Genomic DNA, 23868 nt, shown 5'->3' with positions numbered 1-23868 from the left:
GGTCTCCTCCATAGATTCCTCTTTTCCCCCTTCCACTGTGATCTCCCATTTTTGTTTTACTGAAATGCTTTGGTGAGCATGCGTCTTTAAAAATCTTAATTCACAGTTCTGATGCTGGAATATCCTACCTTCATCTCCCAGGTTTTCGCAGTTACAGTTGTCCTTTAGGGTTCAGAACAAATCTCACCTTCACCTTGAAGTCTTAATCTCTTATCCATGGAACTGTCCCTTTTCTGAAATCTCCTATGGCTTATGTTAACTTTTATTCATTTAGTGTTTTTCATTTATTGCTTTTATTGTATTTTTTCATGGTTGTATGTGATCTTTCCAGTTGTATTGATTAAATACATACAGATATATATATTTACGTAGATGTGGGGGGGGGTGTCCACACATACATATACTCCAAGGGCCATAGATCATCCTTGGCAGATATTGAAGTATTGGAATTGTTTTCTTTGCCTTCTGTGTGGTGGAATTAAAGTAATGGTAACAAGGTAGGGCTACTTTATTGCTGTAAGAGTACTTTTTCTCATTACATTCACAGCAGAATGTACCTTGTTTTATTCACTAATCATAAGATGAAGGTGTGTAAACTGACTATCAGTTTGAAACTTTAGATAATGCCTCTATGTCCTAATTGTTTTAAATGTTTAAAGAAGACAAGCATATAATGTTGCTTAACATGAAAAATGTTATCAAGTGGAATAAAGACTATTTGTTGTTAAAGAAAGTCAATTTGGGGGAATTTATTTAATTGAAAACAAAAATATAAGTATTTTGAAACCATTCTTTACCATGTGTTTCTTAACCATGATCTATGGAGTCAATTTTATTTAATTCTTGAGACCTTTAAAAAGACCTGTATAAAAAGACCTTGTTTTTTCCCTACTCTGAGTATACTAAAATTAAAGAAGTTATGTTTAAGGACATTTTCCTCAATGTAAAGAAAGTATTTGCTAAAGTAAAATTCTCTGTCACATTAAGTTGCAGATACATAGTTGATATACCTTTCGCCTTATGCACTGTGAATGTTAAATCCACATCCTAAATTTGAAATATTTGTGAGTCCTTCACGGGACTATTTGTAAATGTTTTACATACAAGTCTTGAATAAACATTCAGTATTATACCAAAAAAGAAAAAAGAAAAGAAAAGAAATGAACATGAAAGAGTGTCAACAAATATATGAATGCCTACCCAGGGAAAGGTACTTTGTGTGTGCTTTTGTTGTAAATAAGCTACTGGAGGTGCTGGCTTTAATTTTTAGGTCATGAGTTGGCGCTGATGGGAACAGGCAAATATTGCCCCTTATGGTGTCTGTCATAATTTCAGTGCTAAGTGTAAATCATTTAAAAAATGTTTTAAACGTGTAGTTTTAAAGATAGTGTCAGGATTCATCATAATCTGTTACAATCAGCATTTGAGAGCAGTATTTTCTGGTAGAGGTTCAGATTTTCCTTACCTGGTACTAATTCATTTTAAGTTGAGAAATAGTATGAGAGTTGAGAAGATAAGAAATTATATGTATAACCTATAATACTTTTTCCATGTCAACATGCTAACCCCAATGCAATTGAAATTACAGTTACCTTTGAGAGGTAATTGTAATACACACATTTTTTTATGGGAAAATTAAATAATACAAAGCCGTTTCGGCTTCAGATTTGGGGGAATGGAAGAGGTATTATTTACCTTAACATTGTTCAAAACTAACCCCCCATTGTTTTTTGAATTGGAGCTCACCTTTCAGTGATTTGATATAAATATTTTCCTCATTCAACTGAATAATTTGGGTACCCATTTATCAAAACAGGATACTAGTTTGAAGGTTTAAAAGTGTTTATCCAATTCTTCTGGCATAGCAAGTTAAACATAGCCTGCCTTTCCATTGGTTAATATGTTCTGGAGGTGTAATTAAAGTGTTCAGAAGCTAGAGGTTTTGGTGGCTTTCCAGTGACAGGAGGGTCTGCCAGCCAGTCTCCACTGAAAGGTAGTCTTAGATCATTTTCATGCAACTTGTTTGGGGAAATTAACCACACTGTACCTCTGTTTAGGCTTTGTCCAGGGATCTGAAACCACTTTGCATTCTACATACTCAGAAACAAGTGCTCAACCCACCTGTGATTATGGTAAGTGTGGGCCCCTGGGAATTGGAGGGTGCATGCTCTGCCTTCTAGTGGCAGAGCAATCTGGTGTTTTATTTGCTGTCACACTGTCTTTTCCAAAGGCAAACTTGTGTGAAATGGTATGGTGGGCTCTTAGAATAGCCAGTGCTTCCCTTTGGGGAATTATGGGAAAGATGTCTGTTATTGAGCAAGCTGGAGTTCTTGGGGCTGTAAAAGATTTGTTCCTTTGACTCTTTGACATTTTGTTAGAAATACCTGTGGTCTGTGACAAAGATCTGGCTTCAGAAAATACCCTTGAGGGTCTGGGAAGGAGAACGGCCAATCAAAGTCCAAAGGATTGGTCTGAGCAGAAACCAAGCCATTAACTTAGCCCCAGGGTAGTGCATGAGACTCCAGTGTGGGAGAGGCTGCCTGTCTGAATCTAGCAGGCCTTTAGAGACACAGTCAGGCCAGCAGGCTCCTCACACACAGGGTTGAGAGAAGGTTTCTCATTGATTTCTCAACTCTGGACAGACACACTAAATCTCTAATTCAGAAGTAGCCACCTGACAGGATCCATAGATGGTCTGTTGGTGTCCTTCAGCAGCCCAGAACTGCCAGTAAAGCTGTCCTTCTGTGATCTGTGACCCTAGTTGTCTGTCAAGAAGGAGCCCTCTTTAAAGGATTTTGCCTTGGTTACTGAGATGGGTTATTGGTTTTACTGCCAACGTCTAGGGAAAGACTAAGCCTACACAGTCACATTCCCTCAGGAGTCACTGATTAAGTGGACATAAGTAAGCTCCCTGAAGAATTAGCAGATAGTCTCGGGGCAGGGGTGGGGGAGATTTAAAATGTTCTGAAAGTTGGGCTTCCCTGGTGGCGCAGTGGTTAAGAATCCTCCTGCCAATGCAGGGGACACGGGTTCGTGCCCTGGTCCGGGAAGATCCCATGTGCCATGGAGCAGCTAAGCCTGTGCACCACGACTAGAGAAAGCCCGCGTGCAGTAACGAAGACCCCTAATGCAGCCAAAAATAAATAAATTAATTAATTTTAAAAAATACTTTAAAAAAAGTTCTGAAAATGAGTAAGGAGGTATCAAGGAGTTCATAAATAAGGAGAAACTTGGTTTGCATGGCTTCTCTGTCCTGCCCTCCCTGCCTCAACCCTTTTAATCAGACATAGTCCCACATTACACATCTTTTTTTGAATTATTTTCCCTCAGGTTTATATATTCTGGGTACAGAGCATTTTATCAGATGTGCCATTTGCAAATATTTTCTCCCAGACTGGAGCTTATCTATTTATTCTCTTGACAGTGTCTTTCGAAGAATACAAATTCTTCATTTTGATGAAGTCCAAGTCATCAATCAGTCTTTTCTTTGTTTTTGTTTGTTTGTTTAAGTCTTTTGGCCACACCACGCGGCATGTGGGATCTTAGTTCTCCCACCAGGGATTAAACCTGCGCCCCCTGCATTGGCAGCGTGGAGTCTTAACCACTGGACCTCCAGGGAAGTCCCAATTTTTCCTTTAATAGATCGTGATTTCTGGTGGTGTATCTATGAAATTTATGCTTAGCCCAAGGCCACAAAGATTTTCTCCTAAGTTTTCTTTTAGATGTTTCATAGTCTTAGGTTTTGCTTTTATTTTGTGATCCATTTTGAGTTAATATTTCTACCAAGTGTGCAGTATAGGTCAAGATTCTTTTTTACCTTTGTTGAAAATTAATTGAACATATACGTGTGGGTCTGTATCTGGCTTCTAATTCAGTTCCATTGATCTTTGGGTCTGAATTTCCTATAGTACCTTGCTGTCTTGATCACTATAGTAAGTCTTGAAATTTGTAAATGTGAATCCTCTGGGTTTGTTCTTTTTCCAAAATTGACTTGGATATCATAGTTCCTTTGCTTTTGCATATAAATTTTAGAATCAGTTTGTCAATTTCTATTAAAATTCCTGCTGAGATTTTGAGTGGAATGGTCTTGAATCTATAGATTAGTTTGGGAGAATTGAAATCTTAGCAGTATTAAGACTTCCAGTACATGAACACAGTATGCCACTTCATTTGTTCAGGTCTTTGATTTCTTTCATTGGTGGTGTAGTTTTTTGTGTTTTGGGGGGTTTTTGTTTGTTTGTTTGTTTTGTGGTACACGGGCCTCTCACTGTTGTGGCCTCTCCCATTGCGGAGCGCAGGCTCAGCGGCCATGGCTCACGGGCCCAGCCGCTCCGCGGCATGTGGGATCTTCCTGGACCGGGGCACGAACCCGTGTCCCCTGCATCGGCAGGCGGACTCTCAATCACTGCGCCACCAGGGAAGCCCTGTTTTTTTTTTTTGTTTTTTTTTTTTTAAGTGATATGGTCACTTCATTTAGGAATTAAAGAGAAGCTGTACATTCTTTTTATATATATATATAAATTTATTTATTTTTATTTATTTATTTTTGGCTGTGTTGGGTCTTCGTTTCTGTGCGAGGGCTTTCTCTAGTTGCGGCGAGTGGGAGCCACTCTTCATCCTGGTGCATGGGCCTCTTACTGTCATGGCCTCTCTTGTTGCGGAGCTCAGGCTCAGTGGTTGTGGCTCACGGGCCCAGTTGCCCCGTGGCATGTGGGATCTTCCCAGACCAGGTTTCGAACCCGTGTCCCCTTCATTGGTGGGCAGATTCTCAACCACTGCGCCACTAGGGAAGTCCCAGTGGTATAGTTTTTTAGACACAGATCTTGCACACATTTTGTTAGATTTACAGCTAAGTACTTCACGTCTTTAGGGCTATGGTATATGATAGTTTTCAAAAATTCAGTTTCCAGTTGTTCATTGCTGGTATGTAAAGATCTGATTTTTGTATATTGACCTTGTAGTAAACCTTGCTAAGCTTACTTATTCACTAGTAACTCTTTTTGTAGATTTTTTGGAGTAGTTTTACATAGACAATCATATTGTGAAGCAATAGGAATATTTTTACTTTTCCTTCTGGCTCAGATTGCAAGAATAATATAACAGCATTTAAATAACATTTTGAAAAACAGTCAACCAAGATCCCACCATTTTATATTTAACTTTTGTCAGCATAGTTACTTTAGGTAGTTGAATAACTTACAGGTGGCTAGAATTGTGTCTACGGTTTTGTTTTGCTTACTGTTAGAAGCATTTCCTTGTGCAGCATAAGGCTTAGATTCTTTTTTGATGCCTATGTGATCTCACTGAGTAGGTTGGCAGTAATCTGTTCTGATTAACTATTACCTTGAAGTTGAATGTTAACATTGTTTTCTTTTTTTATTTTTAATTTATTTATTTTTGTCTGCGTTGGGTCTTCGTTGCTGCGCACAGGCTTTCTCTAGTTGCGGTGCACGGGCTTCTCATTGCAGTGGCTTCTCTTGTGTGGAGCGCGGGCTCTAGGTGTACGGGCTCAGTAGTTGTGGCACACGGGCTTAGTTGCTCTGCAGCATGTGGGATCTTCCCAGACCAAGGATCAAATCTGTGTCCCCTGCATTGGCAGGTGGATTCTTTTTTTCTTTTTTTTAATATCTTTATTGGAGTATAATTGCTCTACAATGGTGTATTCGTTTCTGCTTTATAACAAAGTGAATCAGTTATATATATACATATGTTCCCATATCTCTTCCCTCTTGCGTCTCCCTCCCTCCCACCCCCCCATCCCACCCCTCTAGGTGGTCGCAAAGCACCGAGCTGATCTCCATGTGCTATGCGGCTGCTTCCCACTAGCTATCTATTTTATGTTTGGTAGTGTATATATGTCCATGCCACTCTCTCACTTTGTCACAGCTTACCCTTCCCCCTCCCCATATCCTCAAGTCCATTCTCTAGTAGGTCTGTGTCTTTATTCCCATCTTGCCCCTAGGTTCTTCATGACCTTTTTTTTTCCTCTCTTAGATTCCATATATATGTGTTAGCATACGGTATTTGTCTTTCTCTTTCTGACTTACTTCACTCTGTATGACAGACTGTAGGCCCATCTGGCAGGCAGATTCTTAACCACTGCGCCACCAGGGAAGTCCCTACATTGTTGTCTACTTGTGCTCTTTATTGTTTACTACGACTGTCTCCTTTTCTTTACTCTCTCTCTTTTTTTTGTTGTTTCCTTTCTAAAATAAATTATATTCTTAAAATTCTCTTTTGTCAACTCTGGTCTCATCTCTGTGGATGGAAGTTAGTTCCGATGTTCTTTTGCAAGGGTCAGGTCTCAGGGAGTCGCCAAAGAACGTAGTGTAGACAAAGATTTTCACCCCTCCCTAAAAAGGGACCTGGTTGGGGAGCCCATCAGGGAGTCTAGGTTGCTCTGGGCATAGCAAGTAGCACATAGGGAGTGCTTGCCTGCCCCTGTCATAGAAGCCACCAACCTGTCCTTGTGTTCAGCATTAATGCTCACTCCTGCTTCCTCTCGTTGTGCTTCTTTGCTCCGTTCTGGCAAGTCCTCAGTAGCGGAAGCCTGGGGTGGGGCAGGGACATCCTATTCTGGCCTCACAAGCATAACCCCCATGGGTCTGCATTTGCCTCCCAGTCCTGTCTCTTTTTGAATAGGTAGTGTCCACTGTCCTGGGTGCAAACAGCCATGTGGCCAGGCTCTTGTTAGCTGCTGGGACTAAGTGCATTATTCCTTGTATGGCTCTGCCAGCCTCTCTCCTTGCCTGTGAGAATGCCTCTTTCACCACTCACTCCTTACATGATGTCCAGCTGCTGTCCCTTGCTGCTCTAATTATTTAGTGTCTCCTCTAACACACAGTGCTCTGGGCCTGAGGAGTGCCCAGGACTGTCAGCCTCTGTTCTGTGTCCTCTGAGCATGATAATTGTTGAATAAAGAAATGAATGAGAAGCCCTTGCTTTGGTTTCCCCAGCTGAAGAGGATTTTTGCTTTGTGAGCTCTAGCATGCCCATGGTTCATTAAAGTAGTGTTCGTCTAAAGTTCCTTGCTGGTTTCCAGTGTCTCCCTATTCGCTTGTGCAGTGGATTGAGGAGGAACCTGAGTGTAGGATCTCAGCCTGCCCCCACCCCCCTTCATTCTGATTCATCTTCTCAGTGTATGCAGTCTTGCTTTCCTGTGGCTGGATTCTGTTGTTCATCACACTTCCGTCTCACTGAGGTTGGTCCCCTGCCCTGGGATGAGCATGACCTGTCTGTCTGCAGGGTAGACAGTGTGGAGTAGCAGGTAACTCTGAGGTCTCACCCAAGGCACTGGAAACGTGGTCACCTGTTCTAATGGACTCCTTTGGGAAAGAAACATGTCTGCTTGACTCAGAGGTCCCTCTTGGCTTTGCACTTTGTCAGTTTTCAGTGGCTTTATGTTTCTGAAGGAATGAATTTTTCTTACATGCTGTAATAAAATCCAAAGCATATTTAGTTTATAATCCAGATTGTTTTCTCAACAGCTTTTCTCAAACTGGGAATGGTGTTTTGTCCCCCTCTGCTTATGTGTTCCAGCACAGCACACTCACAATTCAAGTGTTTGGTGGTTCTCCCTGTTAAGACAGACATTTAAGGGACTAGGGCAGTTTCTCTGCTCCATATGGCTTTGTCAGGTGATTTGATTGACACGATTTCAGAGTGGGTATGAGTTCTGTGCTGAGCTTCTTGTACAGCACAAAGTCAGTGTAAGGCACTGGAAACTGCTCTCCTCCTCCTCTGATTGGTGCTTAGCCAGGGGCAAGAGTAATCTTCCAATTCTGGCTTTTTTTTTTTTTTTGTGGTACGCGGGCCTCTCACTGTTGGGGCCTCTCCCGTTGCGGAGCACAGGCTCCGGACGTGCAGGCTCAGCGGCCATGGCTCACGGGCCCAGCCGCTCCGCGGCATGTGGGACATTCCCGGACCGGGGCAGAACCCGTGTCCCCTGCATCGGCAGGCGGACTCTCAACCACTGCGCCACCAGGGAAGCCCCCAATTCTGACTTTTTAAGGAAGGCATATAGGAGCCAAATTACTTAGCTGAGAGTGTTAGGAATGGGAGGTTCCTTAAATAGCAGACGGTCAGAACCACGAAAGGTCAGGCACCAGGGCAGCAGGTGGCCTGGGTCATTTATGTAGTGCTGTCAAGCTCAAGGCTTCTCAATTAGGGGAGGTTCAGTCTCCTGTAACTGCTCAGGTTCTAGGAATCATTGTCTTTGTGCCTGAATTAAACTCTCACTGTACTGTAAGCAATTATAGGTGTAATTGCTCTTTTACTTTTTGTAGGATATGGAACTTGGAGCTCTGGGACAAACAGAGGCAAGTGTTATCCGTGATCATTCTCCTCTCCCTTGGGATTGAACTGGTTGAGTCTTTCTGCCACTGCCCAGCTTGTTTCGGGGGGGGGTTGCCTTTGGGGGTCCCAGGTGCCCTGGAGCTGGCTACTCCTTCCCAGGAGGCCTTATTAGTATGAACTAGGGCCCACCCAGCCTTAGGTGGCTAAGATCCAGTCTTGTCTCTGTGACCGAAGGTGTCCTTGTCTCTGTGTTTGTCTGTCTCTCCTCGCCCCCTCCGTCTTGTCTGTCTTTCTGTCTCCCTCATTGCAGGCTACGAGAACTATGGTTATGGCTATGGCTATGGCCAGGATAACACCACCAACTATGGGTATGGTATGGCCACTTCAAACTCTTGGGAAATGCCTAGCTCTGACACAAATGCAAACCCTAGTGCCATGAGTAGTGCCAGTGCTGATTCCGTTTTGTCCAGAATTAACCAACGCTTAGATATGGTGCCGCATTTGGAGACAGACATGATACAAGGAGGCGTGTACGGCTCAGGTGGAGAAAGGTGAGTGGGCACCTGCCTAGGGGCTGAGGCTCTGCAGGGTCACCTCCTGCCTATTGCCCCTTGGCGTCTCCCTCTTCTGAACTGCCTCTTATATCTACTTTCTCCTTCTTTGCTCTGCTGTTGGGGGCTTCCCAGAGACTGCTTGGGGTCCAGTGCACTTCCCTTCTTTGGCCTGTGTCCCCTCCTCCCTCCCTCCTCCCCCATTGCCTGATGGTGAGCCTCTCTTCCAGCTTTTAGAGAGAGGAACAAGCCCAGACTGGGCTGGCTTCACTGTACCCTCCGAGTGGCTCTTCTCAGGAGCATTGTTAAATGGCTCTTCCCTCTGGAGACAGCCATTTGACATTCTTCAGATACTTTACATCCTGCGCTCTGTCAGGGCAGGACAGGTTGGGTTGGGTGTGAAGGGTGGGATGAACCCTTGAGGCTGACCACTGTGAGCTGGGCATCCCACATAAGGGACAAGGAAGATGTGGGCATGTCCTGGCCACTCTTCAGTACCTTATAAACATGTATCTGTTGAGCCTCAGAAGTGCCCATGAGGAACTGTTGACATCCTCACTTTGCAAATGGGGAAAGTGAAGCGCAGGCAGGTCACACCTCTTGCCCACAGGCACCCAGGAGTAAATAGTGGAGCTGGGCCTCCCACTCAGATCTGCCCTACCCCACAGCATCATGCTGTGGGCATTTGTCATTGTCTGAAGTGGTGCTGGCCTAGAAGTTCTTGTGCCCTAGTGAGAGGTTTCAGTGAGGAGGGCACATGTATTTCTGGCACAGGATGGAGTGGAGTGGCCTAATGGCTCCAGCTGACAAATGGGAGAGAGCAGAGAGTAAGGAGGGGCCTGGCCAGGCACTAATGGGGCCAAGTGAGGCCCCAGGACCACTAGGGGGCGGAGGGTACCAAGGGGACTTTTGCTTGCATGGGCTCTGTAGCAAGCAGAAAGTGTTGGGGGATGCCCGGCACATCCCCTGCCTGACAGTCATAGTGCTTGGAGCTGAGACTGCCAAATTGCAGGCAGGGGGTGGGCGGGGGGCCGTGAGTTGAGCTGACATTGCTGCTGGTGCCAGCTGCCTATGTACCTTCTTGTGGCAACCTGGAGCTGGAGAGCAGGGTTGAGGGATGGAGTGGCAGTTGGGTAGCACTGGCCTCTTCTTTCATGCTCCTGGTGCTTCTTGACTACCCACCTTTGGCAAAGAGACATGTGGGGTCTGGGCCTGTGGGTTGCAGCCATGGTTAGAACGGCTCTCTCTGGTGTCCTGTCTTGTGCAGGTAGAATGTTTGGCCTGCCTTCCCAGTTGCTATGTAGGATGTGATTCCCTATCCTGGGCTCTAGGGTTGATATGAGCTCATAAGAACTCTTTTTCTTGTCCCTGGGCAAGGTCACATTGTCTTTCCTGGCAACATTCCTTGTTTTGTCTTCCTTTTCGTTTCGAGTGGTGATGGGCTTTGAAGGGTTTGGCAGCCTCTCATGGGTGTCATCAGCCCCAGTGGACAAACACTGATGTGCTGAACTGCCCATGTACTGCAGGATGCTGGGGTGCTTGTCTCCGCCCCTTGAGGAGCAACTTTGGGCGTTGTGACTGCCGCAGACACATGCACGTTTCTTGTGGGCTGTGGGCTGTCTCTTCTCCTAACTGAGATCTACTTTAGCCTAATAGTCAGTCCTTCTTAGGGTCCTCAAGCTGGTGTGGCCCACATGTAAGCTTGGGGACATCATCTGAGAGGCCCTTCTGGCTTCTAGAAGTCTGCTCCTGAGAGGCCTTTTAAATTGGCATTTCCAAATATTGATCCTCTGATGGGGATCAATGGGGTAGGTGCTGGAGTGGGTTTTCTGTCCCCATGACAGAGAGGTTTCGTGGCAGGCAGGAGCAGAAGGGTGATAGGACCTGAGGCCCCCCCTGATGCTTGCCACCTGCCTCTGCAGATATGATTCCTACGAGGCCTGTGACTCGAGGTCCGTCCTGAGTGAGCGTGATCTGTACCGGTCGGGCTATGACTACGGCGAGCTTGACCCTGAGATGGAAATGGCCTACGAGGGCCAGTATGATGCCTACCGCGACCAGTTCCGCATGCGTGGTGGCGACACCTTTGGCCCACGGGCTCAGGGCTGGGCCCGGGACTCCCGGAGTGGCCGGCCGATGGCCTCAGGCTACGGGCGCGTGTGGGAAGACCCCATGGGGGCCCGGGGCCAGTGCATGCCTGGTGCCTCCCGGCTGCCCTCCCTCTTCTCCCAGAACATCATCCCTGAGTACGGCATGTTCCAGGGCATGCGTGGCGGGGGCACCTTCCCGGGTGGCTCCCGCTTTGGCTTTGGGTTTGGCAATGGCATGAAACAGATGAGACGGACCTGGAAGACCTGGACCACAGCTGACTTTCGGGTGAGTGGAGGAGGCCTTCCTGTTTTGTGACTGAGCAGAGCGAGGGGCCTGGAGCCATCCACCCTGACCCTGCTCCCTCTTTCTGACCCAGACCAAGAAAAAGAAGAGAAAGCAATGTGGCAGTCCTGACGAGCCCGACAGCAAAGCCACCCGGACGGACTGCTCCGATAACAGTGATTCAGACAATGGTGAGCCCAGGCACTGGCATGACCCTTGCCCTCTGCCCCTTGGGGCTCCTGGGCTGAGCTTGCTTCCTCTTAACCTTTCAGATGAGGGCACCGAGGGGGAAGCTGCAGAGGGCACTGAAGGCGCTGAGGCTGTGGAGAAGAGCTTCAGAGCAGTAAGTGGCCCCAGCCCTGCACTCTCTCTGTCTGTAGGTGAGGCCTGTGAACAGTGGGCTGCCTGAATCATCTCTGCATGAACACATGACTAGTACAAGGAGGTGGAGTGGAGGTCTGGTAGAGAGCACAAGCTGCTGGCAGCCTGCCTAACCAGAGGTTGGATTTCCTTATCAGAAAAATGGCAGAGTGAGCCCTCTGTGCAAGGGCTGTTGGGAGGATGTGAGGCTCCTGGCTCAGTGCCTGGCCTGGAACAGGGCCTTGGCATTTACAGCTGTTATGAACAGCTATACATGCTTTAACATTAAATTTTTGAAAATGTGTCTTAGGAAGGAGACGATGAAGAGGGAAAAGAGGACGGGAAGGAAGAAGGCAAAGAGGATGCAGAGAAAGGTGAGTCTTCTGAGTGGCCTGGGTGCTGGGGTGGCTCTTCCAGGTGCTCGTGGTGGGAGGGGTCCAGCCAAGGGCAGGGTTTTGGCAGAAATGTGTCCAGCTTGGATCCTCCCTTGTGTGGCTGGATATGTGCTGGTAGGGAGTAACCTCCCTCTTCACCCCCTTCCCACTCTGCCCCTAATCTTCCCAGACCGAGGCTATGGGTGGCGATGGCCCCTGCTTAGTACACTGGTTTTGTCTTCAGGTGGGGGCAGCAAGCAAAAGTGTGGGGGAACCCCAGGCACACCCCCTGCCCTCAGGCCCTTAGTAACATGCAGTTCCGAGTCCTTAAGGGCTGGTGTCCAAGCCGGGACCCTTGGTGCAGTTTTTACGGCTCTGGTTTGTGTGTCCTTTCCCTTAGCACCTCCACAGCCCCTGTTGGGAGTCCCTGTGCCCCTATTCAGGTGATGAGCGCCAACAGGTACCTAACCATAAATCCAGCCTCAGCCTACTGTTGCCGCGGTGCCCAATGTGAGGTGGGCAGGGCCATGCAAGCTTTGGGGCCTTTACCCTTGGAGGCTGCTCTTAGGCCCCAACTGAGGCCTTCCTGCATCCTGCCACCTGGGCCCTCTGAACTTGTGCCAGTGTCCCCACTGAGACAGCCTCTCTTTGCCTTCCAGCCTCCCTGTGGCCCACTCTGCAGAGTATAGATGTCCTGGAGAGTGATGGGGTCAGCACGTGTCCTCCCCTCTTCAGGGCCTAGGCCAAAATCACTCCCCAGCCATTCCAGGGTACCCAGCCCTGTTCACAGCCAGAGGCCTTGCTCGACAGCTGCTTTCAGAATGGACCCTCTGGAGTAGCTGGTGGATAATCCAGCCAGAGGCCACAAACTGGTAACTGTGCTCCTCTGTTCCCACAGGGGCCCTGAGCACCCAGGATGAGAGTGGCCAGACCAAGCGCAAGTTGCAGGCAGGCAAAAAGAGCCAGGACAAGCAGAAAAAGCGGCAGCGAGACCGCATGGTGGAAAGGTAACCAACTTCCCTCCCCCCCCTTGCCTCTGCCTCGCTCTGGGGCTGCCTCCAGGAGAGCAGGGCCATAGCTCTGCTGCCTCACCGCCCTCTGGCCTCCCTTGGGAGCTGCCACCTGCTCGGCCGTGCATGGACCCTGCTTTCCGCCAGGCCCAGCTCCCAAGGCCTGATTCATCCCTTGCCCCTCTGCGGCCGCCTGGCGACCGCCAGCGACTTTGGCCTGAGATCTGACACTGCTCACCACCGTTGCCCAGAAGCTCCAGCACTAGGTCACTCAGCGCACGAGCCCCGAGGTGCACTGGGGGCCTGATGCCCCTGCGGGAGGGGGCCAGCTCATCAGAGACTCAAGGTCCAAGGCGCCTGTGCCACCCCAGCTAGCTGCCAAGAGGCCGTCACCGCGCTCAGGAGAGATGGCAGCACCTGTGGGCTGTGGCAGCCTCGGGCCTGCCCTCTGCCCTGCCCGCCGGCCCTGTCAGGCCGGGCCTGTCTGCGGCTGAGCCCTTCACGCCCCTTGGTCGGGTCTGTCTGCCCTCAGGGCTCCCGCACTGGCGCTTGCCTCCTCCTCCTCCGCCTCAGACTCTTGCTCTTGCTGGACCTTCCTCAGCCTCGCCGGCGCCTGGCCCCTGGGCTCTCCAGACAAAGCTGACCCCGTGGCCCAGATAAGGACGTCCGGCAGAGGTAGGGACCTGCCCCAAGGCCTCGGTGGCGGCTGGCCTCCTCCGCCCCTTGCCACGGCGGCCTGCTCCGGCCCAGGCCCCAGACCCCGGGCTTCTGCTGTGGACACGAGGCCCAGACAGAGCACCTCGCTCAGGTGACTCCAGGCTGCCCTCTGGCAGGCCGGGCGGGCGCCCTCCTTCCAGCTCAGACTGGTCTCTTCTCAGAAGAGGAAGATGAGGCAGCAGGTGCCCAGGCCTGCTTGCCTCCCATCCCTCCCGACACCACCCCCAAGCATTCTGAGCAAAGGATGGGCTGGGCCTTTCAGTCCCTCAGACCCCAGAAGGAAGATGCAGCACCTTTTCGGGCCCTGCCTCGGGACTGCGTACTCCACTCTGCACCTCAGGGCCACCTGGCTCACGCCAGGGCATCCTCCTTCCGGTCCCCAGCTGGGCCAAGTACACAAGCTCCTGCCCAGCCTTGGTAGAGATGCCCACCGGCAACCTTCCAGCGACTCCTTGCCTGTTGCAGCAGCTGCTGCCTCAGGCTTCAGCCTCCTGCCTACGGGAAGGAAGAGCTCCTCCCCTGTATCCCCTACGTTGCAGTAACTGCAGCCTGCAGACTTTCTGTCCCTCTCTACTCCCAACCCCACTGGTCCTAGCCTGTCCCCCTGCTGGGACCGTACTTCACAGGCCCATGAGCAAGGCCTGTTTCAGGGCTCGCAGCTGGGTTGGGTGAGGCAGCCGCACTGTTCCCTGGGACCGTCTTGGTCTCAGTCCCTCATTTCCCTCCTGTGGCAGGATCCAGTTTGTGTGTTCTCTCTGCAAATACCGGACCTTTTACGAGGATGAGATGGCCAGCCACCTCGACAGCAAGTTTCACAAGGAACACTTTAAGTATGTAGGCACCAAGCTTCCGAAGCAGACAGCTGACTTTCTGCAGGTGAGCCTTGGAGTGGTACAGCTGCTTTTACCCTCAGGACATAGATCAGCCCACACAAACCTTAATATCTCCTTGGGATCTCCGGCAGGACTATGTTGCCAACAAGACCAAGAAGACAGAGGAGCTCCGAAAAACCGTGGAGGACCTTGATGGTCTGATCCAGCAGATCTATAGAGACCAAGATCTGACCCAAGGTGAGGAGGTTCCATCCCAGTCCTATCAGGCAGGGCCTCAGCCTTCCCTCCTCTGGTTCTCAGAGTGGGGTCACAACACCCCTCTGTTCCCCCAGGGAGGGTCACTGAGAACAGCCTCAGGCCCACGTGGAAGTGGCAGGGTGAGGTGAGGAGCTGGTCTGCTGTTTTCCCCCAACTCCTGGGTCTTTCTTAGGTGCCTGGGACCAGTGGCAACTCTCCTCCTTCTCCCCTCTACAGAAATTGCCATGGAACATTTTGTGAAGAAGGTAGAGGCAGCCCACTGTGCAGCCTGTGACCTCTTCATTCCCATGCAGTTTGGGATCATTCAGAAGCACCTCAAGACCATGGATCACAACCGGAACCGCAGGGTGAGTGGCCACCAGTGCCCTTCCACCAGCCTGTGGGTTGACTGGGTGAGGCCACTGGGGAGGTCCTGGGGTTATAACCCCTGCTTACCCATGAGAAACTGCAGGGACTGCAGGGCGCAGGAAGATGTAGACATTTCCAGCCCAGTTCAGTCAGCGAAGCTACAGAGAGAGGGGTGGGAAATGGGGACTCTGCCTGGCAGGTGGTGGCATCAGAGCTAGACCTTAAGAAGTAAGGTCTGTGGGATATGGTGACCTCCATGTGCATATGGGTCAATGGCCACATAGGTTCAGAAACCAAACAGGGAGAAGTGTATGGTGCAGGTGTTGTTGGAGGAGGTATTGGACACAAGGTTCACAAGGGCTGGGCTGAGGGGCCTGATCTTGCTCCTATAGGCAGCAAAGCTTTTAAGTGGGGGACCAGTAGGATTAGAGTCGGTGTTGGACTAGAGACTTCGGGCATCTGTTGTGGGAGGGAGGTTGGGGATCAAGGAAGGACTGCTGCAGTATGAAGCCAGAGGTATGCCTCCACCTTGGAGATGAAGAGACAGGCAGGATAGAAGAGGTGTTAAGGAAGTGAACAGGAGGTTGGCATGAGGGAGTGACCAGAAGTCTGGGATGTCGCAGATTTCTGCCTTAGCTGGTGGACAGTGGTGCTGCTATGATGGGGAGGGCAGTATATGGTACAGGGAAAGGAGCGAGTTTGGCAAGAAATTGAAAAAATTCTGTCTTGCATTCCAGTGCCTAGCACAGAAGCCAGAGTAGGTGGGGGGTTTTTTGTTGTTGAATGGGTGACATCCTAGGTTAGAGGTGTCTGTTAGAGATCAAGTGAGGGTGGTGGGGCTTTGCGGTAGGGAAAGAGCTGAGAGGCTCAGGGCCCGGTCTGGGCTAGAAAGAGAGTCTTGGGTGCCATCACCCTGGAGGAGGCTGATGGGATTTATAAGCAGATAATAGCAGCAAAATGGTGTAAGAAATAGCATTTCTCAACCTTTTTCCATGCCCATCAGATTCATCGCTGGTCTTAGTGCAGTGATTCTCAACAGTGGGATGGGTTTAGAGATCTGGCTTGGGTGGTTTGGGTAGTTGAGGAGATTTGGGATTGGCATATGCAATTGAGAGGTATGGAAAGATAAGGAACATGTCCGTTGGCTTTGGCAACAGAGAAGCTGTAGGGATCTTGCCAAGGTGAGATTCTTGGGTTGGGAGCTGATAAAAGGGGTATACCAAAAGAGAACAGAGAGCAGATTGTAGAGGGTGGACACTGCATGGTATTAAAACTTGGAAAATCTTGGTGAAATGAATGATAGCTAGCAAAAAATAAACTCAAAACTGATTCTAAAGCAAGTTGAAAAAAAAAGAACAGCTGTAACAACCAGCAACTGTAGAGGGGATTGGAAGGGTGATAAAAGTTACTTTGAAGACACCAGAAGTAGTTAGTTTATAGATAGTTTCAATATAAACACTATATTTTTTTAAATTCCAGACTTAGACGTGAATAAAAAGCTTCTAATTATTATTATTATTATTATTTTGGTGACAGCTTTATTGATATACAATTCACATACCATACGGTTCATCCATGTAAGATGTACAAGTCAGTAGTTTTTAATAATATTCACAGTTGTGCAGCTATCAGCACAGTCAATTATAGAACCTTTTCATCACCTCAAAAAGAAACCCATACCCTTTAGCTATCACTCCAACCCCCATGCTCCCCCAGCCTTAGGCGACCACTGATCTACTGTCTGTCTCCATGTATTTGCTTATTCTGAACATTTCATAAAAATGCAGTCACATAGTATGTGGACTTCTGTGATCGGCTTCTTCAATTTAGCATGTGTTCAATGTTCTTCCATATTGTAGTGTGTATCAGAACTTCATTCCTTTGTACGGCCTAAAAATATTCTCTTGTATGGACACATACCTCATTTGGTTTATTCATTCTTTAGAATTTGGATTGTTTCTACCTCTTGGCTATTATGGATAATTCTGTTATGATGCAAGTTTTTGTGTGGACATGTATTATCATTTCTTTTAGACAGGAGTGGAATATCTGGGTCAAATAGTAACATTTTAACTTCCTGAGGAACTGCCAGATTGTTTTCCAAAGTGGCTGTACCATTTTATATCCCCATCAGCAACATATGAGAGTTCTGATTCATTCATATCTCACCAACACTAGTTATTATCTGACTTTTTGATTCCAGCCATTCTAGTGGGTGTGCAGTGGTATCTGTTGTATTTTTCATTCCCATTTCCCTGATAACTGACTATTGATGTGGAGCATCTTTTCAGTGGCTTGTTGGCCATCTGTCTACATTCTTAGAGGTGAAGAAATGTCTGTTCAGATACTTTATTTTTTAATTGTGTAGTCTTTTTTTTTTTTTTTTTTTCTGTATGCGGGCCTCTCACTGTTGTGGCCTCTCCCGTTGCACAGGCTCTGGACGCACAGGCTCAGCGGCCATGGCTCACGGGCCCAGCCGCTCCGCGGCATGTGGGATCCTCCCGGACCAGGGCACAAACCCGCGTCCCCTGCATCAGCAGGCGGACTCTCAACCACTGCACCACCAGGGATGCCCTGTGTGGTCTTTTTAAGTTAAGCGTTCTTTATATATTCTAGCTGCAAGTCCCTTATCAGGCATATGATTTGTGAATATTTTCTCCCATTCTGTGGGTTGTTTTTTTTTCACCTTGATGAGTCTTTGCAGCACAAAAGTTTACTTTTGACGAAGTCCAGTTTATCTATTTTTTTTCTTTTGTTCCTGTGCTTGGGGTATCATATCTAAGAATCCATTGTCATATAAAAGGTCACAAAGATTTACCCCTCTCTTTTCTTTAAAAAAAATTTTTTTTAATTAATTATTTTTTGCTGCATTGGGTCTTCATTGCTGCTCGCGGGCTTTCTTTAGTTGCAGCGAGCGGGGGCTACTCTTCGTTGCAGTGCACAGGCTTCTCATTGCAGTGGCTTCTCCTGTTGCAGAGCACGGGCTCTAGGCACGCGGGCTTCAGTAGTTGTGGTGCACAGGCTTGTAGAGAGCACAGGCTTAATAGTGTGGCACACGGGCTTAGTTGCTCCGTGACATGTGGGATCTTCCCAGACCAGGGCTCAAACCTGTGTCCCCTGCATTGGCAGGTGGATTCTTAACCTGCGCCACCAGGGAAGCTCCCCTATGTTTTCTTATAATAAGAGTTTTACAGTTTCAGCTCCTATAATTTGGATCTTTAATGCATTTTAGTTAATTTTTGTATATGGTATGAGGTAAGGTTCAACTTCATTCTATTCCCTGTGATTTTCCAGTTGTCCCAGCACCATTTGTAGAAGAAACTATTTTTTCCCTGTGACTGTTTTTTACCATTTTGACTATGGCACCCTTGTCAAAAGTTAGTTGACCATAGCTACATGGATTTATTTCTGGACTCTTGATTCTTTTGTTCTCTATATTCTTATGCCATTACCACACTTTAGCTTCATAGGAAGATTTAGAATCGGAAGTGTGACTCCTCCAACTTTTGTTCCTTTTTTTTCAAGATTGTTCCTTGAGCTTCCAAGAATTTTAGGACCAGCATGTCAGTTTCTACAAAGAAGCCAGCTGGTATTCTGATAGGACTATATTCAATTTCTATATCAATTTGAAGAGTATTGCCATCTCAGCAGTATTAAGTCTTCCAGTCTATAAATATGGGGTGTCTTTGCATTTATTTAGATCTTCTTTCATTTCTTTCAACAGTGTTCTATAGTTTCCACTGTATAAGTTTTGCACTTTTGGAGTTCTTAATTTATTCCTAAGTATTTTATTCTTTTGATACTATTATAAGTGGAATTGTGTTCTTTAATTCCATTTCTGGGTTGTTCTTTGTATGTGTATCAAAATACAATTGATTTTTGGGGGGTTTTTTTGGGTTTTTTTTGCGGTACGTGGGCCTCTCACTGTTGTGGCCTCTCCTGTTGCAGAGCACAGGCTCTGGACGCACAGGCTCAGCAGCCATGGCTCATGGGCCCAGCCGCTCCGCGGCACGTGGGATCTTCCCGGACCAGTGCATGAACCCGTGCATCAGCAGGCAGACTCTCAACCACTGCGCCACCAGGGAAGCCCAATACAATTGATTTTTGTATGTTACTATTTTATCCCGTAACCTCACTGAAGTTGTTTATTAATTCTAATAGTTCTTTTAGTGGATTCCTTAGCATTTTCTATATATAATATCAGTTGCCTGCAAATAGAGATAGTTTACTTCCTTTCCAATCTGGATGCTGTTTAATTTTTTTTTTTCTTCTTTAATTGCCCGGGCTAGAACATCCAACACAATTTTGAAGAGAAGTATCTTCTTGTTCCTGATCTTGGTAGGGGAGGAAGCATCGGTCTTTGACCATTGAGTATGATGTTAGCTGTGGATTTTTCATAGGTGCCCTTTATCTGGTTGCTGAATTCCCTTCTATTCGTATCTTGTTGGGTATTTTTATTCTGGAAGGGTATTGGATTTTGTCAAATGCTTTTTCTGCATTTATTGAGATGCTCATGTGGTTTTTGTTTTTTATTCTATTGGTATGGGATATTACATTGACTTGGGTTGTTAAGCCACACTGGTGTTCCTGGGAAAAATCCTACTTGGTCATGGTGTATAATTTTTTTATATGTTGTTGGATTGGCTTTGCTGATGTTTTGTTGAGAATTTTTGCATCTGTATTCCTAAGAGATAATTCATCTGTGTTTTTTTTGTGATGTCTTTGGTTTTGGTAACAAAGTAATACTGGCCTCGGGCTTCCCTGGTGGCGCAGTGGTTGAGAGTCCGCCTGCCGATGCAGGGGATACGGGTTTGTGCCCCGGTCCGGGAAGATCCCACATGCCGCGGAGCGGCTGGGCCCGTGAGCCATGGCCGCTGAGCCTGTGCGTCCGGAGCCTGTGCTCTGCAACGGGAGAGGCCACAACAGTGAGAGGCCCGCGTACCGCAAAAAAAAAAAAAAAAAAAAGTAATACTGGCCTCAAAAAATGAGTTGGGAAGTTTTCCCTCCTGTTGTTTGGAAGTATGTGAAGAATTGGTATTAAATTGGTAGAATTTGCCCCTGAAGCCATCTGGACCTGGGCTTTTCTTTGTGGGTAGCTGCTTTTTTTTCATTGCTAATTCTATTTCTTTACTTGTTATTGGTCTATTTAGATTTTCTATTTCTTCTTCTTCTTTCTTTGGCTGCGCCACGCATCTTTCAGGACCTTACTTCCCGGGCCAGGGATTGAACCTGGGCTCCGGCAGTGAAGGTGCCGAGTGATCCTAACTACTGGACCACCAGGGAACTCCCTCTATTTCTTCTTGAGTCAGTTTCAGTAGTTTGTGTCTTTCTAGAAATATGTCCGTTTCATCTATTATCCAATTTATTAGCATACATTTATTTCCAGTGTTCCATTATAATCCTTTTTATTTCTGTAATGTCAGTAGTCCCCCCCCGCCTTTTTTTTTTTTTTTTTTTTTTTTTTGCGGTACGCGGGCCTCTCACTGTTGTGTCCTCTCCCGTTGCGGAGCACAGGCTCCGGACGTGCAGGCTCAGCGGCCATGGCTCACGGGCCAGCTGCTCCGTGGCACGTGGGATCCTCCCGGACCGGGGCACGAACCCACGTCCCCTGCATCGGTGGACCCCCAACCACTGTGCCACCAGGGAAGCCCCCCCTTCTTTCATTTTTGACTGCTGTAATTTGAGTCTTGTTTTTTTCTTGGTCAGTCTCGTTAAGGTTTAATTTTGTTGATCTTTAAAAAGAACAAACTTATGGCTTCATTGATTTTTTTTTCCTCTTCTGTTTTTCTGTTCTCTGCTTCATTAATTTCTACTCTAATATTCTGCTTGCTTAGGTTTTTTTCTATTTTAATGTAGGCATTTATAGCTATAATTTTTTCTCTGAGTACTGCTTTCACTGTATCCCATAACTTTTGGTATGTCATGTCCTCATTTTCACTCATCTCAAGTTATTTTCTAATTTCCCTCTGATTTCTTTTTCTTAGACCCACTAATTATTCAGCAGTGTGTCATTTCATTTTCGCATATTTCTGAATTTCCCAAATTCCTTTGTTACTGATTTCTAATTTTATTCAATGTGGTCAGAGAATATACATTCTATTATTTCAGTCCTTTTAATTTACTGAAGTTTGTTCTATGGCCTAGTAGTGTATGGCCTATGCTGTGCCTTGTGCATTTGAGAAGAATGGATTTTCTGCTCTTGCTGTGTGGAGTGTTCTATAGATACCTGTTATGCTTGTTTGGTTTTATAGTTTTGTTCAAGCCTTTTATTTCCTTGTTGATCTTCTGCCAAGTTGTTCCATGCATTATTGACAGTGGGATATTGACATCTCCAGCTATTGTTGAATTGTCTGTTTCTCTATTTCTGTCGATTTTTGTCTTATGTATTTTGGTGCTTTGTTGTTAGGTGCATCTATACTTATAATTGTTATATCCTCCTGATGGAGTGACCCTTTATCCTTATTAAATGTCCCTTTCTGTCTTAGTACCATTTTTTGTTTTAACACTGTATTTTGTCTGCTATTAGTATAGCCAGTTCATTTTTCTTATGGTTGATGATTGTATATCTTTTCCCATCCTTTTCATTTCTATTTACTGAATCTATTGGATCTAAAGTGTGTCTCCTATGAATAGCATATAATTTGATCTTGTTTTTCTATCCAGCTTGACAGTCTCTGCCTTTTGACTGGATTGTTTAATTCATTCACATTTAACATTTTGTTGATATTATTAGATTTACATTGTTCTTCTATTCACACTTCACTGCTTTCTTTGTATTAAGTATTTCTTTAGTATAACATTTAATTTTCTTTAATGGTTTTTTTGCACTGCATTTTGGGGCATTATTTTCCTAGTGGTTTCTCTAGGCCTTACTTTATACATTTTAAGTTTTCCTTTAGATATAATAACTTAATTTCAGTGAGATTAACTTACTCCTATGTACCTCTCTACAATATGAGGTTTTTGTTATGTAAAGTAGTACCTCTGTATGTGGTACAAACCCAATAATGTAATACAATGTAATTATTACTTTATATAATTTGTCTTTTAAGGAAGCTGACAGAATGAAAGGAGAGCAGTTACATATTTCTAGTTTTTGTTATATTGGCCTTCTTATTGCTCATTACTGCTTCTCTTCATTTGAATTCTTCCTGTGGATTGAAGTTACCATCTATAGTCATTTCCTTATTAGCCCATTACAGTTTTACTCCCCCAACCTTCTTTGTGCCATTACTGGCAAATATATTACATTCCTCTGTTACAGGCCAAACAATACAATTATTTATATATATTTAGAACTATATATATTTTTAATATTTAAATATGTGTATAGTTTTATACAGCTCCTTTTTAAACCAGTTCAGAAGACAGGAAAACATATTGCATTTGTAGTGTTTTTTGTAATTACATAATTACCTTTATTGTTCTTTCATGTGGATTTGCATTATTGTCTTGGATCACTTCCTTTCTGCTTGAAGAACCTCCTTTGGTATTTCTTATAAGGTCTGCTAGTATGTGGTATGTGGTTGTTGTAGCAAAAATCTGAAAACATTGTAAGTGTGCCTCAGTTGGGAGACATTCTGGTGTGTCCATCTGTGCACCTAAAGGGAGGAGGATAATGTATTGGCGAGTGAGAATAGTATCCTAATTTTGCATCTTTTTTTTTTCTGTTCATAAAACTTTTTTTCCACTTAATATGAACTTAATACACGTGTTCTTAACAATTACGCTTGAATTGTTCATGAAAATCTCATAAGACATTAAACAAAGCCATCATCTCAAGTTAGTTCCATGTTAACTATAGCACGGGCATGTTAGTCAAGCATCAAAAAAAATCACAAAAGCAAAAAAAAGAAACTAAGAAAAAATTAAATATATGGGTTTTTTTGTTTTACTCCTGTGCTTGGTATACACGAAGCACTGGATATCAAGCAATTCATTTTTTAAATTTTTTTATTTATTTATTTTTGGCTGTGTTGGGTCTTCGTTGCTGCACGCGGGCTTTCTCTAGTTGCGGCGAGCAGGGGCTGCTCTTTGTTGCAGTGCGTGGGCTTCTCAATGCAGTGGCTTCTTTTGTTGTGGAGCACGGGCTCTAGGCTCATGGGCTTCGGTAGTTGTGGCTCACGGGCTCTAGAGCACAGGCTCAGTAGTTGGGGCACATGGGCTTAGTTGCTCCGTGGCATGTGGGATCTTCCCGGACCAGGGCTCAAACCCACGTCCCCTGCATTGGCAGGTGGATTCTTAACCATTGCACCACCAGGGAAGCCCAAGCAGTTCATTTTTAATGCATCTTGTACATTCGTTCTTAAGTTGCCTAAAACATTTAAATGCAAACATAATGAGTGTAGCAAAAATAATGAAAGCAAACAGCAGGTAACTTTATAAATAATGTAATGTGAACCATTTTTGCTCTTATCCAGAGTAAACTGGGTCACAGCTAAAGGAACGCTTCTGTAGCTGTAGTCAGCGGTATGCACATTGAGACTGGGTGTTCTGCAGATAACACATAGTTTAATGTATAATATCCATGGGATATCTATTTCTACTACAGCCTTGTAAGTGTGCCAAACCTTAAAGTACCCACAACTACACCTGTGACTGGAACCAATTATCCCTTTTATTCCCCACAAGGGCAAACCAATATGTAGGCAGTTTTGTTTTGTGTATCTTTAACTTGTTTCATTTTCAGCATGCATGAGGGCTATTAATATTTTCCCCAAGTAGTAGAGAAAAATACGTAAGGAAAAAA

The 23868-nt window shown here is 45.9% G+C and overlaps 1 protein-coding gene across 3 annotated transcripts in view; it reads left to right on the top strand.

Moving 5' to 3' along the window:
- AKAP8L (A-kinase anchoring protein 8 like) overlaps window positions 1–23868 on the top strand; it is a 30119-nt gene that overhangs the window by 4506 nt on the left and 1745 nt on the right. Inside the window, exons 2-13 of one of the 3 annotated variants that reach the window (XM_081230669.1) lie at window positions 2058–2132; window positions 8286–8318; window positions 8606–8663; window positions 8766–8846; window positions 10769–11222; window positions 11314–11410; window positions 11492–11562; window positions 11890–11953; window positions 12852–12960; window positions 14415–14556; window positions 14645–14750; window positions 14988–15118. In XM_081230669.1, coding sequence (XP_081086795.1) covers window positions 2058–2132; window positions 8286–8318; window positions 8606–8663; window positions 8766–8846; window positions 10769–11222; window positions 11314–11410; window positions 11492–11562; window positions 11890–11953; window positions 12852–12960; window positions 14415–14556; window positions 14645–14750; window positions 14988–15118 — 1421 coding nt within the window. Of the gene's footprint in view, window positions 1–2057; window positions 2133–8285; window positions 8319–8605; window positions 8847–10768; window positions 11223–11313; window positions 11411–11491; window positions 11563–11889; window positions 11954–12851; window positions 12961–14414; window positions 14557–14644; window positions 14751–14987; window positions 15119–23868 lie in introns of all 3 variants that reach the window. The other 2 variants (XM_081230670.1, XM_081230668.1) reach the window with 2 other exon arrangements.

The sequence above is a fragment of the Mesoplodon bidens genome, assembly GCF_964165515.1.
Source record: "Mesoplodon bidens genome assembly, chromosome: 4".
Taxonomy (NCBI): Eukaryota; Metazoa; Chordata; class Mammalia; order Artiodactyla; family Ziphiidae; genus Mesoplodon; species Mesoplodon bidens.
The sequence above is the reverse complement of the archived record's forward strand: the minus strand, read 5'-3'. Positions and strand labels throughout refer to the sequence as shown.